The sequence below is a fragment of the Diabrotica virgifera genome, chromosome 10 (assembly GCF_917563875.1).
Source record: "Diabrotica virgifera virgifera chromosome 10, PGI_DIABVI_V3a".
NCBI classification, from domain to species: Eukaryota; Metazoa; Arthropoda; class Insecta; order Coleoptera; family Chrysomelidae; genus Diabrotica; species Diabrotica virgifera.
In genome coordinates this window covers 131,189,096-131,202,562 of record NC_065452.1, presented here as the reverse complement: position 1 = coordinate 131,202,562, position 13,467 = coordinate 131,189,096, and the positions used below count along the sequence as shown (strand labels likewise).

Sequence of the window (13,467 nt, the reverse complement as noted above, 5' to 3'; positions counted from 1 at the left end):
TAAAATAAACATAGAAGTTCTCAGGAACTTTGGGCCCTTGGTACCAATGTAATCTTTCAATCTGCGTTTAAATTTTTGAAAAATACTTATTAGTTTTCTTATGATTTAAAAAAAAAAGTGAATCCCGTTTATATTCTTGTTATTGTTTTTTTTTTTGTGTAATAAACGTTACTTACAAGGAATTACTTTTAATATTATTTTGTACAAACTTCTAATTAATAATATTTTCTTGTTCAACTCAAAAAATACTATAAAGTTTACCAGAATTTGTACTTTAAAATCGTAGTTTCGAAAAGGTGGCTATGACTTTGTGTTTACAAAACTCAGTGTTGCCGAAACTAGTTGTTTATGTGTATAATCGGTATAATAACAAATAGGTAGAGGTAGATCAACGCATTTTTCTTATTTTATCCGCTTTCTTAGAAAAGAAATAATATTAGATAAAATTGTGATAGTTTATTTATTATTATCAGTGGCGGCTCGTGGCTTTAGGGACAGGGTCGGCAAGGTTTTGTCTCCCCAGATAGGTATGCCATCTAATTAAAGGCTTCAATTTCATAGGATGAGATTTTTGGTTTTTGTTTTTTTAATTTTTTGTTTTTTTTTTGTTTTTTCCTATAAATTTAGAACCTAAACCTGTTTATAAATTAAGGCTATTTAGTCTATGTTGTTTCGAAGTAGCAAAATGCTCATTCTGTGCTGTTTTGGGTACGCCGCTAAATGTCTTCGTTAAAAAGTAAATTAGAAAATTTGTTAAACAATTTTATTTGTTCTCTATAATTAACTTGATGTAACGAATCCTCCGATTCATCCTGTCACCTAAATGGTAATTCCTGACAACTTAAAAAAATGACAATATCAATCATTAAACGACGTAAAACTACCTATTTACCTATTTCATAATTTTATCTCGGGCGCGATAGCTGGGTACCTGGCTAGGTACGTGCCTTATGCTACCGTTCGCAGATCACCGCTCGGTAGATTGGTTTCTGCCGTACTTGCCATTCAAATAGATACGGGAAATGTATAATTGGTTGCCTACCGGCTAATATTCCATAGCTTCTTATTACAACCTAATCTTCAATCTGGGGACGGCTTGCCGAAAACACAGAATCGCAATCGGGTGCATGGCTATAGGATCATTTTTGAAAAGTATCTTACGCACAGCGCACAGGAATCACAACGTATGGGATCGATCGAATTTTTTTAAAAACAATGAATAAAATTTAGTCTGTATTGTCTCACAGATATTTTTTTTATTTCACAGAAACGAATATCATCAACTCTGATTAAATTAAATATTTAAAAAAATCTGTAATGTGTCCATAAATGTGTGGGTCGGCACTGCCGATCCTAACCAGCCGCCACTGATTATTATTAATTATTATGATAGTTTATTTTAAATAGTTCTGTATTTTCTTGGGTTGTAGGTGAAGTATGGCAGCGTTGCTGTCACGTGACCATTGAAATTATTCTGTGCTCGATCTGTCAGTTCAGTAAATAAAGAGTGAGGTTATTTTTGTTTTTTTCCTTCTAAATTTGTTTTTAATTCAAAATAAGTTTTGAAATGATTGCTGAAATAATTTAAATTTACTATTCGAAATATGATCATTGTAGAATGGAAAGTGAACACCAGGAGAAATCTTCTTTTTGGAAGAAGAATGTAAAATCAGTAGCTGGAAGGTAAAAATAATTAAGCTTATTACAGATACTTAAAAGCAACATTAGTTTAGAAAATGCTTTCCTTATATTATCCTGAATTTTCAGTGGTATCTATATTCCCAAATACCTTCTTATAATCCTTGAGTTTTAAATTCTTGCACCTAGTTGTCCCATAATCTAGGCCTTTTAGTTTTTCTTCTTCCTGTAGAAATTTATTCTATTATCCTAAGTATCTATATATTTTTTGCTGTTGTGGCATACTCCTACTATTGCAGCAATTTCGTTTTTATGTGTTCTACTACTTCTGATAACACATTATAGTTTTGTCTGATAATTTTGTTTGGAACCTTATTTTTTATTGGCATCTCACACAGTAGCCAATAGTAGACCCTAGAAGAATACCATACAAGCTAAATATCTTTTCCTTTTTATAATATAAAGGAGCTAATTTTCAGTCTTTCTTGCTTTAATCAATTTTTCTATTTATTTATATCTTCCCCGTCATTCTTATTTTCTTTGCTTATACTCATCTATTTCGTCTGTTCAGGAACATCTTAACTTGCTTCTCTTATCATCCCAACAGAATCTATTCTGTCATTTTCTGCATTTATGCTTTTTTATTTATGTTTTCCCATCAGTTAATTGTATTCACTTAATTCAGTGATATTTCTTCTCTCACTGGAAATTATATGTTTTACATTTTTGAACTCTCCTGGACCTTATCATTTTTTTAATACAAGGTTTGTGATATTGACTAATATTAATGACTAAAATTAAGATAGCTGTGATGATAACCAACGTTCTAAAAAGACATGGTACATGAAGAAGAAGAATGACTAATGCTAATGACTAATGCCCTGTATATCTGCTTGACTTTAAAAATGCTAACACTATCACACATTCTGTTCAGTGAAACATCAATATTGTTTTATTAAACACTTGTTAAGATGAATAGTTTTTGTATTCTTCATATTGTATTGTTTTGAGTTAATTTTTTGTAGAATTATTTGGAGTACATGATAGTTTTCACATTGTTTTTACTCATTGTATTTGAAGTTCTTATTTACACTTAATATTTAAGATTGTTATGTTGCAGTTAAAAGATAATTTACTGAACTATTTTAGACCAAGTCCGAAGCGTGATGTAAAGGACATTAGGAAAACTCCAGGTTCAACCTCATTTCAAGACTTTCAAGCATCAGTTAGTGATGCTTGGGATTTAGATGATGATGAGTTTTGTATTATATCAGGATTAGAAAGTAAGGTAATTTAAAATGATATTAAAACTCTTACTAATTTCGGATTCTTTCAGATACAAAAATATCAAAGAAAGTAGCACACTCTGCAGCTTTAAATGTACTGAATAGTCATAGAAGTACGACTGAATCTGAAGCATCCACTGAAAAGAAACATAGTAAGCGGATGAATATTTCTGAAACCGAATCAATTAAAATTAGTCGAATACCTGGTCGGCCAAAACCAATTCGTAGATTGCCTTGCGAACAAGAAGGTGTTGAAAAAAAATTAGAAAGATTTGAAAATATCCTAGGTAAGTTTAATTTCTTTTTTTTTTAGTACAGTCGAACCAGTTTATTGGAATAGTCTTTGTGCCAAGCAAAAGTATTCCTATAACCTGGATATTCTAATAACCGATCATTGGTGGCTAGTAGAAACGTTTCAGGACATCAAATTTGTATTCCTTAAACCGAAATATTCCTATAACTGGTATTCTAATAAGTGGGTACCACTGTATATTATTATAACATGTACATTTATCATACTTTTTATACAGGGTGTAACAAAAATACAGGTCATAAATTTAATCACATATTCTGGGATCAAAAATAGTTTGATTGAACCTAACTTACCTTAGTACAAATGTGCACATAAAAAAAGTTACAGCCCTTTGAAATTACAAAATGAAAATCGATGTTTTCCAATATATCAAAAACTATTAGAGATCTTTTATTGAAAATAGACATGTGGCATTCTTATGGTAGTAGTATCTTAAGAAAAAATTATAGTGAAATTTGGACACACCATAAAAATGTTATGGGGGTTTTGTTCCTTTAAACCCCCCCAAACTTTTGTGTACGTTCCAATTTAATTATTACTGTAGTACCATTAGTTAAACACAATATTTGAAAAACTTTTTTGCCTCTTAGTACTTTTTCGAAAAGTCAGTTTTTATCGAGATATCTTGAATATTTGTCAAATCCACCACATATTTGTATATGGCTAAGTATGATTATGGAGACTTGGTAATAATATGAAAATTTATTTATCATTTACATTCTTAGGTATATTTTGGACCATATTAAAAAAGAAGTAATATCTCGATAAAAAGTGCCTTCTCGAAAAAATACAAAGAGGCAAAAAAGTTTTAAAAACACTGTGTTTAACTAATGGTACCGCAGTAAAAGTTTAATTGGAACATACCCAAACATTTGGGGGGTTTAAAGGAACAAAACCCCCATAAAATTTTTATGTAAACATATTAAAAAAGAAGCCGCAACTCGATAAAAACTGCCTTATTGAAAAATTACTAAGAGGCAAAAAAGTTTTAGAAATATTGAATTTAACTCATGGTACCACAATAATAATTTAATTGGAACATACACAAAAGTTTGGGGGGTTTAAGGGAACAAAACCCCCATAATATTTTTATGGGGTGCACAAATTTCACTATAATTTTTTTTTAAGATGTTCCTGCCATAAGAATGCCACATGTCCATTTTCAATAAAAAATCTCTAATAGTTTTCGATATATTCGAAAAAATCGATTTTCATTTTGTAACTTCAAAGGGCTGTAACTTTTTTTATGTGCATATTTGTACTAAGGTAAATTAGGTTCATTCGAACTATTTTTGGTCTCAGAATATGTGATTTAATTTATGACCTGTATTTTCGTTACACCCTGTATTATTTAATATTTTTACGTGGTACCTTACTTTAAAAAATGTTCATTCAACTATTGCATAACAAACTTAGAACAATATACAAACGAAGATAAATAATAAATATGTTTACATATATGGGATTTAAATAATATGTTAATTTGTTTGTATTTTGATCTTGTGTCCCATATGTTGTGAGTGAGTGTTTTTAAATATTGACTCTAGAGCTGTTTTTAACAATTTTGGTGAAATATTGTCTCCTTGTCTTATTCCTCGACCACCATCCATTTTGTCTTTGAAATGTTAATTTAAGGCCTCTCAGATAACTTGCTTCACTGACTACATTTCTGATGTCTGGAGATCTTGAACATTTCTGCTAGAACATCTGTATAGTCAGCCTATCTGATATGGTTGATTATTTTTCTGCCTAGTCTTACTTCTTCTTTTCTGTCATTCAAAGCTAAAGATTTCTTCAGAGTATAGATTAAAAAGACTGGTTGACGAAACATAACCCTGTCATACTCCATGTTTTATGGGTAGTTTTTCAGTACTTACTACTATCCCCAGTTTGGATAGAGGCTACTTGATTGTAATATAAGTATTTTAACAGTCTTATATCATAGTCGTCAAGTCTTGCTGCCCACGTGCAATTGAATAGGGTATCATGTTGAACTCAGTTGGCCTTCTCAAAGTCAGTAAAACAAACATTCTTTCAGAACTCCCAACTTTTTTGTAAAAGAATGCACGCACAAAATAGTACCACTCTAGTTCCTACACCATTTCTAAATCCAATTACTTATTACCCATTATATTTTAGCACATAAGCAATACTCGGTTTGATGTAAAAGTATCTTAAGAGTGTGGCTCATCACACTGATTGCTCTAAAATCCCTGCATTTGGTAGGGTTGCTTTTCTTTGGGAATTTTGTTAAATAGAGTGGTTAAGTAGGTAATGTTTGCGTCATCCAAAAGTTTAAGTAACTCAGCAGGGATTAGATTTGGTCCAGGTGCTTTATTATTTTTGGTTTACTGTATTGCTTTTCTGACTTCTGATTGCAGTATACTGGGACCTCTCTCTAACTGGTTTCATCAACTCTCTAACATTGTCTCAAGAAGGATTGTCAAAAAGGTCACTGTTGTATCTTTCCCATTTTTTGCATTGTTGTTCGTGATCACAAATTTTTCCGTCTGCGTTTTTAGGTATGGGAGCATTTTTCAGTCTTCTAATTCAGGAGGTATATTTAAGTTTCTTGTGGAGGTTGAAACTGTCATGTTTTTTTGAGGTCTTCTATTTCTTTACATGAGTAAAATTTCTTTGGCTTGCTTAATGATTCTTTTTACGAGATTGTTGATTTTATGGTATTTGATATTTCTATTAGGGTCATCAGCAAATTTTAAATTGGACTTTTTTCTACCAGACTCCTTTACTCTATAGATACATCCTTCTAAAGTTATTTTCATGACATGTTCAACATATATATTGAATAAGTCAGGTAAATAAATGCATCCTTGTCTAATTGCTCTCTCTGTTCTGAATTGGACTGACAACTTCTAGTTGTCTGTTCTAGTTGTACTGTTGCCATATTGGACTGGTACAGATATGTAATAAATGTCACAATGTGTATAGGTGCGCCCATCTCTATTAAAATGGATCAAAGATTTATTCAGTGTACACAATCGAATGCCTTTTTTTGTAGTCAACGAAGCATATTGTCATAGGTACTTGAAATTCCTATAGGTACTAGTATTTCACTAAACAATCGTAATATCGTGAAAATGTAGGTGAAACATTTCTTAAAGGCTTTCTTCACTGACAGCAATGTTGCCAAGCCCACTAGCAGAATATTAAATATGGAAAATATCTAGTACCTAAGTAGTTTTTTTTTGTTTTAGAAACTTCATTAACATTACAAGAATTGTGTCAGCTCAGTTGGTCTGGTATACCAGCAAAAGTTAGGGGTATCACATGGAGACTGCTTTCCGGGTATCTTCCAATGAATATAGAAAGAAGAAATGAAGTATTAGAAAGAAAGAGACACGATTATTGGTCTCTAGTAGAAAAATATTATTATACAGAACATGATGAAACAAATCGTGATATTCAACACCAAATTAATATTGATGTGCCAAGAATGAACCCTTCAATACCATTATTTCAACAAAAGACAGTTCAGATAATGTTTGAAAGGATATTATTTATTTGGTCAATACGTCATCCAGCCTCTGGATATGTTCAGGGTATAAATGATTTAGTTACGCCGTTTTATATAGTGTTCTTGCAAGAATATTTAAAAGAAGATCAACCATTTGAGAAGTGTTTCGTTGATGAATTGACTGAGGATCAACGCAGGGTTGTGGAAGCAGATTCATTCTGGTGTTTATCCAAATTTCTGGATAGTATACAAGACAATTACGTTTTTGCACAAATAGGTATTCAAAAAAAGGTGCTTCAGCTTGAAGAACTAATAAAACGAGTTGATGAAACATTACACAAACATTTAAAAGAACACAACGTGAGCTATCTTCAGTTTTCCTTTAGATGGTTAAATAATTTATTGACTAGGGAATTGCCATTGCGCTGCACTATTCGGTTGTGGGATACCTACCTAGCTGAAAATGATTGCTTCGCGACGTTTCAGTTATATGTCTGCGCTGCCTTCCTCCTTTACTGGAAAGATGACTTAATGCAACAACATGACTTCCAGGGACTGCTTCTGTTGTTGCAGAATTTACCCACTCAGTCCTGGACTAGTTCTCAAATAAGTTTAATGGTTGCAGAGGCCTACAAACTGAAAGTTATGTTTGCAGATGCTCCCAACCACCTTTTAAGTAATAACTCCGGTGATAGTTAAATCAGTTAGATTTTTATTGATATTATAATGTGTCCAATGTTATATTTTTTGTATCGGGTTCTTTAAAGTACATTGTTAAAGTACACTTTTGGCTTTTATTTATTTTCGTTATAAGTATATCCCTCTAAGAAAATACCAGAATAAAATTGCCAAACAAACTAGAAGAAAAACAACTGAGTAGGCATGACACCGAAACTGCAAAGTAAAGGAATACGACTATGGAAAACGGAAAAATAAGGAGAATGGATGTATGAATGGAATAATAAAAATAGGAAAGAGACTGTTCAAAAGTGAGGGGATCAAGAGATATTTGGAAGTGGGATTTATGGTGTCCGAGAAAGTAAACAAAGTAGTTGTAGATTTTCAACCAATATCAGACCGAATATCTTACTTAAGAGTAAGAGGAAAGTGTTGAAAGGTAAGTATTGTTACTTAAATTTCTATGCTTTCTATATAGAGAGCTTTACACCAATTGAAAACATAGAAGAAGCTCACATAAACAAAGAAATAAAAAAATTCTACAACGAAAAGAAATTAAGAGAAACTAAGAACACTAATACAAAGTATTGCAGAAACAAAGTAGGTTTACTTCTAGGAGAAACAATAGAAAAATTAACAGATGGGCGGAATACTTCGACGATCTCTTAAATACAGACCAACAAGAGGAACTAAAGGTAAATGAGAATGGAGAACGGCCATGCGAGGAACCAACTTTGAATGAAGTCAAAGAAATAATAAAAGACCTAAAAAATAACACAAGGGCAGTAGAATGTGGTATCCCAGCTAAGATTTTTAAGGAAGGCGGCGAAAGACTGAAGGAAAGAATATTCCGCTTGACACTAGCAGTTTGGCAAAAGAAAGAGATGCCGAAACAATGGAATAGCGCTCTTATTTCATCGGCATACTGCAAAAACTGACCAAGTCAAAAATTACTGTTTTCGAGAAATTAAAGTTTAACTTGAAAGTTGTTTATAAAATCGGATATTAGCTATTTATGACTGCAATTTTGATATCATGTGTATTAGAAACCAGTAGCGTAGCTAGCCCCGCAGGGGCCCCGTATCAACATTTTACGCGGGGCCCTTTTTCACGACTGATATGCAACGTGCTGACTAAAAAATGTTCAACAAAAGAAACAAAACGCTTTTTTTTTTTTTTTTTTTTTTCGTGGAATTTATGGCTTTGGTGAGGACCAATTAGCCAGACTATGTTAGATTGTATAAATAGTTTGTGTAAATTGTTTCATAGTATCAAACTTGAGCATGATGTATTCATTTGTTTTGTTAGTAATATGTAGCATTAGTAAAGTGTAAGGTGTTTAATTTTTTTTTCCTTCCGCGCTAGAGCATCAACCCGGTTCAACGCCGCGGAGGTTTTAGCCCTCTTTGTGTGTATGTTTTTATTTTTTTTTTGTTTTCTTTTTTTTTTTGTTTTTTTTTGTTTTTTTTTTTAATTGGTTCATTTTTTTACTTGGTTTATTTTTTTTATTATTTTTTTTTTATTTTTTTTTTGTATTCACCTTTTTTTTTCCTTTAATGCTTTACATTTAGTTTGTTTTGCAGAATTGCTTACAAAATTGGTTAGTAATTTTACAATTTTAGTTTACAGTTTATGATGTGTTGATGAAGTACATAAAGTATATTATTATTTCCTGAAAAAATAATACAATTTAGGTCTATTGGAAGGTTTATCTTGTAGTGAATTAAGTTTTTATATAGATTATTAATGTTTACAATATTTATTGGACATTCAAGTAAAACATGTACCAATGTACCCATTTTACCACAACTACACAGTGGATCGTCTGTAATTTTTATTTTGTGCTTATAATAAGGTGTTAGTGCATGGTTTGCACGTATTCGATTTATTGTGGCGACAAAGTTTCTGTTTGGTATTTTGTGAAACCATGGTTTTCTGGGGATCCTTGGCTGGTGTTTACAAAAGTTTGTTCCAGTTGTTGATGCACTGTATAGGTTTTGCCACATCTCATTTATTTTGTTCCTTTGATTTAAGAATAAATCGGACGGGGGTAGTTTAAGATTTAGTTCTTCTCCTGATGTTGGAGCTGTTTTTGCTAAGGCATCCACCATTTCATTACCTGTTATGCCTGCGTGTCCCTTTACCCATAGATATATGACGACTTTATTCTTGATGTGTATCTCATTATGTAAATACAGGATTTTTGCTTCAATATGATTAACTGATCTATTTATTTTAACATTTTTAAGTTTATCTACTGCACTTTTGCTGTCCGTACATATTATAAATTTGTCGTGGTTAGAGCCGAGTACGTATTTCATAGCTTGCACTATTGCTGTTAGTTCTGCAGTGTATATGGAAGCTTCCTTTGGTAAAATAAATTTTTTGTCAGTATTTTCCTCAAAATGGTAAAAGGCACAACTGGTATATTCTTTTGACTTTGATCCATCAGTGAATATAGAATCATAGTTTGGCCAGTATTTGTTTTTTGTTTCGTTGAACTTTGTTTGATTGATACTTGCTACTTCTTCACTTTCAAAATAGTAGGTTCTAATTTCACGTGAAAAAATTTGTTCAGGTGAGTAAATTAAAACTGGAGGGAGTTGGTTGGAATAGAGTATATCTGTAATGTCAGCTATTTCTGAGAAAGATTCTACTATGAGGGGGGTTTTCTTGAAGTGCCAGTATCTATGGGTCAAAACTTGAACTGTTAGTGACTATACACTATTGAGGTAAGAAGTTTTTTTTGAAATGGTTTTTATCATGAATTTTCTGCTCAATAGTTGTCTTCTTAGTTTAAGAGGAGGTTCCACGGCTTCAGATTGTATAATGTTTATGGGCGTTGACTTAAGATATCCCAGGCAAACTCTTAAGCATTTATTTTGTTGTATCTCGATTTTATTTAGATGTGTATCTGCTGCTGTTCCATAGAGTTGACTTCCATAATCCATTATTGATCGTACCATTGTTTTGTAGAATAGTAAAGCCGTATTTGGGTCTGCTCCCCACTTTGCTCTACAAAACGCTCTTAGGATATTTATAGAATTACTTGTTTTTTTGATAATTTGGTGGATACAGTCCTTCCATAATAGTTTTCTATCTAGATGCAGACCAAGATATTTTACAGAGTTACTAATACAGAGTTTATATTTTCCTATTGTTAATTGTCTTTGATAGTTGTTTCTGTTTCTAGAGAAAATACATATATTGGTTTTGGACTCGGATATGGAAAGTCCTATGTTGTCTAGGTATTTTTGGATTTTTATAAATTCAGTGTTGATATTTTCTATACATTTGTCCTCTGATTTGCTACTGGTGTAAATAACAACATCATCAGCGTATTGAATAATTTTAGACTTTTGTGATATAGCATTTTCTATATCCATTGTGTACAGGCTGTAGAGGATTGGGCTCAGGATACTACCTTGTGGTAATCCAGATCTACATATTCTTGATTCCGAAATTTCTTGATTTATCTTTAAGGAAACTGATCGATTAGAGTAAGCTGATTTTATGAAGTTGGCAAAGGAGGTTGGTAGACCAATATTGATGAGCTTCTCTTCTAGTATATTTATTTGAACATTATCATATGCTGAAGTTATATCCAAAAATGTGGCCAAAGTGCTGTATTTGTGTGTGAATCCTAGATAGATGTCATTTACTAGTATCGTTAAGGGTTCCAAGGAAGATCTTCCCTTTCTAAAAGCATATTGTGAGTCAGGTAATATTTTTTCATTTTCTAGCCAATATTCAAGCCTGTTCTTTATCATTCTTTCCATGGTTTTAAATATACACGATGATAAAGCTATGGGTCTATATGAATCTGCATTTCCATTCTGTTTTCCAGGTTTTTTGATAGGTACTATGATGTATTCTTTCCACATCGGTGGAAAAGGAATCCTATTTATCCAAATCGAATTGAACAATTCCAACAGGGCTTTCTTATGGTCTAAGGGCATTTTATGCAACATATTATATGAAATGTTATCCGCCCCGGGAGATTTATTATTTGTTGATTTAATGCAATGATCGAGTTCCCATAATTGAAATAACGATTGTAGGAAAGAAGTGTTCCTATTTACAGTAGCTATTTGTTGAGTAATGTTGTTTTCGACCCATGGAGGTGAGATTTTTGTGTGGAATTCGCTTATCCAGTCTTCTTTGGGGTCCATTAGGGGTTTATTCGCTTGTTTTCGGTTTTTATATCGGTTAACTTTGTTCCACACTTCTTTAATTGGTGTATTTTGATTTAGATTTTGGCAGTAATTTATCCAACTTTTTTTCTTAGTTTCTTTAAAAGTTTTTTTAGCTACTGCATCAAGTCTTTTATATTCTGTTAGATTATTAAGATTTGGAGCCTGTGTGTAGGTTAAGAAAGCTTGTTTTCTTGCTTTAGCAGCTATGTTATAGGTTTCGTTCCACCAGTCCTTTGAGCAATGATTTCTATTTTGTTCGTTTGATTTTCGTAACGGAATTGCTTTGTCGGCAGCTTTGTTAATATTGTCGATAATGCCCATTAGTGATGATTTTGGTTCTGTTGCTTCACGGGTAGCGGTGTATACATCCCAATTAGCAGCCTTGAGTCTCCATATATTATGTTTTGTCTGTTTAATTTGCGCAGGTGGGATATTCCTTCCAAATTGTATGTGTATTGGTAAGTGATTAGAGCCATAAGGTTCTTCTAAAGTAAACCACGTAATTAGTTGTGTCAGATCCTGTGTACAGAGGGTCAAGTCTACAGCTGACTTCTTATTGTTTGCTAATGTAGGTGATCCGTCGTTTATAATTACTAGGTTGCATTGTTCGATAGCTTCCAAAAGAATCTTGCCATAGATATCGTCATATCCATCGTTCCATGCCAAACTATGTGCGTTAAAGTCGCCCCCAATTATGAATGGTTTTGGAATTTGTTCCAAAAAGTTAATCCACTATTGTAATGATATTCTAGTTCTCGGTTTAAGGTATACTGAAACAAAGTAAATTTTTTTATGTATATATGGAAAATTTACCGAGATACAAGTATGCTCAAAGTTGATTGTAGTTGGAATTGAGACTTCTTGGTATATTAAGTCTGATTTTAATAAAATGGCAGAGCCGCCGTACCCGTCGTCCCGGTCACAGCGAATATTGTTGAAGCCTTTAAAATTATAGTATTTTTCTGCTTTAAACCATGTTTCCGATAGAAGTGCAACGGAGTAGTTGCCCCTATCTAGTAGATATTCTAAGTTATTTTTATTAGAAACTGCCGAACGGCAGTTCCATTGAAGGATATTTATTGCATGGTTGAGGTCTGAGAATGTGATGACGTGTTTCCATTTATAGTTAATTTGACTAAGTTTTCGAGTTCTTCCTTATTTATGTTTATACTTTTTGTTACTAAAACTTTTGTGACAATTTCTATAACTAATTCTAATATTGAATTTATCATGCTCAAGTCCGAAAGGAGATGCAACTGGATTATTATTAATATTTCCCTTATAGTTAATGCTGTCTAATATTCCTCCCGTAGGTAATTGAGATCTAGGGGAAGATATAATTTCATTATGCAAAATTAATGTTGGATCTGGACTATTTGGTCTCTGTCTTTTGAATGTTCGAGAATTTGTACTATTTGAATTATTATTGTAGAATATATTATTAGTTGACATTTTGTTAATTGGATTTGATGGGAATTGGGTGGGTGTATAATTATTGGGATTTAATGGAGGGAAAGTTTTGAGGCAGGAGAGGTTTGTAGTTTGTTCCGTATTTATGGATGTTACTTTTGCATAGGAGTTTCTGGGGAACTGTTTGTTTGCGTCTTGATAACTAATATTATTGGAAGACATAGCGTCTTTAATAAGTTTTTGACGCTGAAATTCTTGACACGCGCTTAAATTTGTAGTAAAATGATCCCCCGAACAGTTAAAACATTTTGGAGTGAGATCGGTCTTTTTACAATCTTTTGAGTTGTGGGATTCTTGACATTTATCGCACCTAGCCTTGCTCTTACACTGCCCACCTGTATGTCCAAATCGAAGACAATTAAAGCATAATAGCACCTTTTGTTTGTATGGTTCGACTTCCTTTAGTACCTT

At 32.5% G+C, this 13,467-nt stretch overlaps 1 protein-coding gene across 1 annotated transcript; it reads left to right on the top strand.

Annotated features, from left to right (window-relative positions):
* The first annotated feature begins 1,475 nt into the window (after positions 1–1,475).
* LOC114335110 (TBC1 domain family member 22B) lies at positions 1,476–7,496 on the top strand. The gene is made up of 4 exons (XM_028285277.2): positions 1,476–1,683; positions 2,788–2,921; positions 2,975–3,211; positions 6,453–7,496. The coding sequence occupies exons 1-4, from the start codon at positions 1,619–1,621 to the stop codon at positions 7,409–7,411; spliced, it is 1,395 nt and encodes a 464-aa protein (XP_028141078.1). The 5' UTR covers positions 1,476–1,618; the 3' UTR covers positions 7,412–7,496.
* Positions 7,497–13,467: the final 5,971 nt, after the last annotated feature.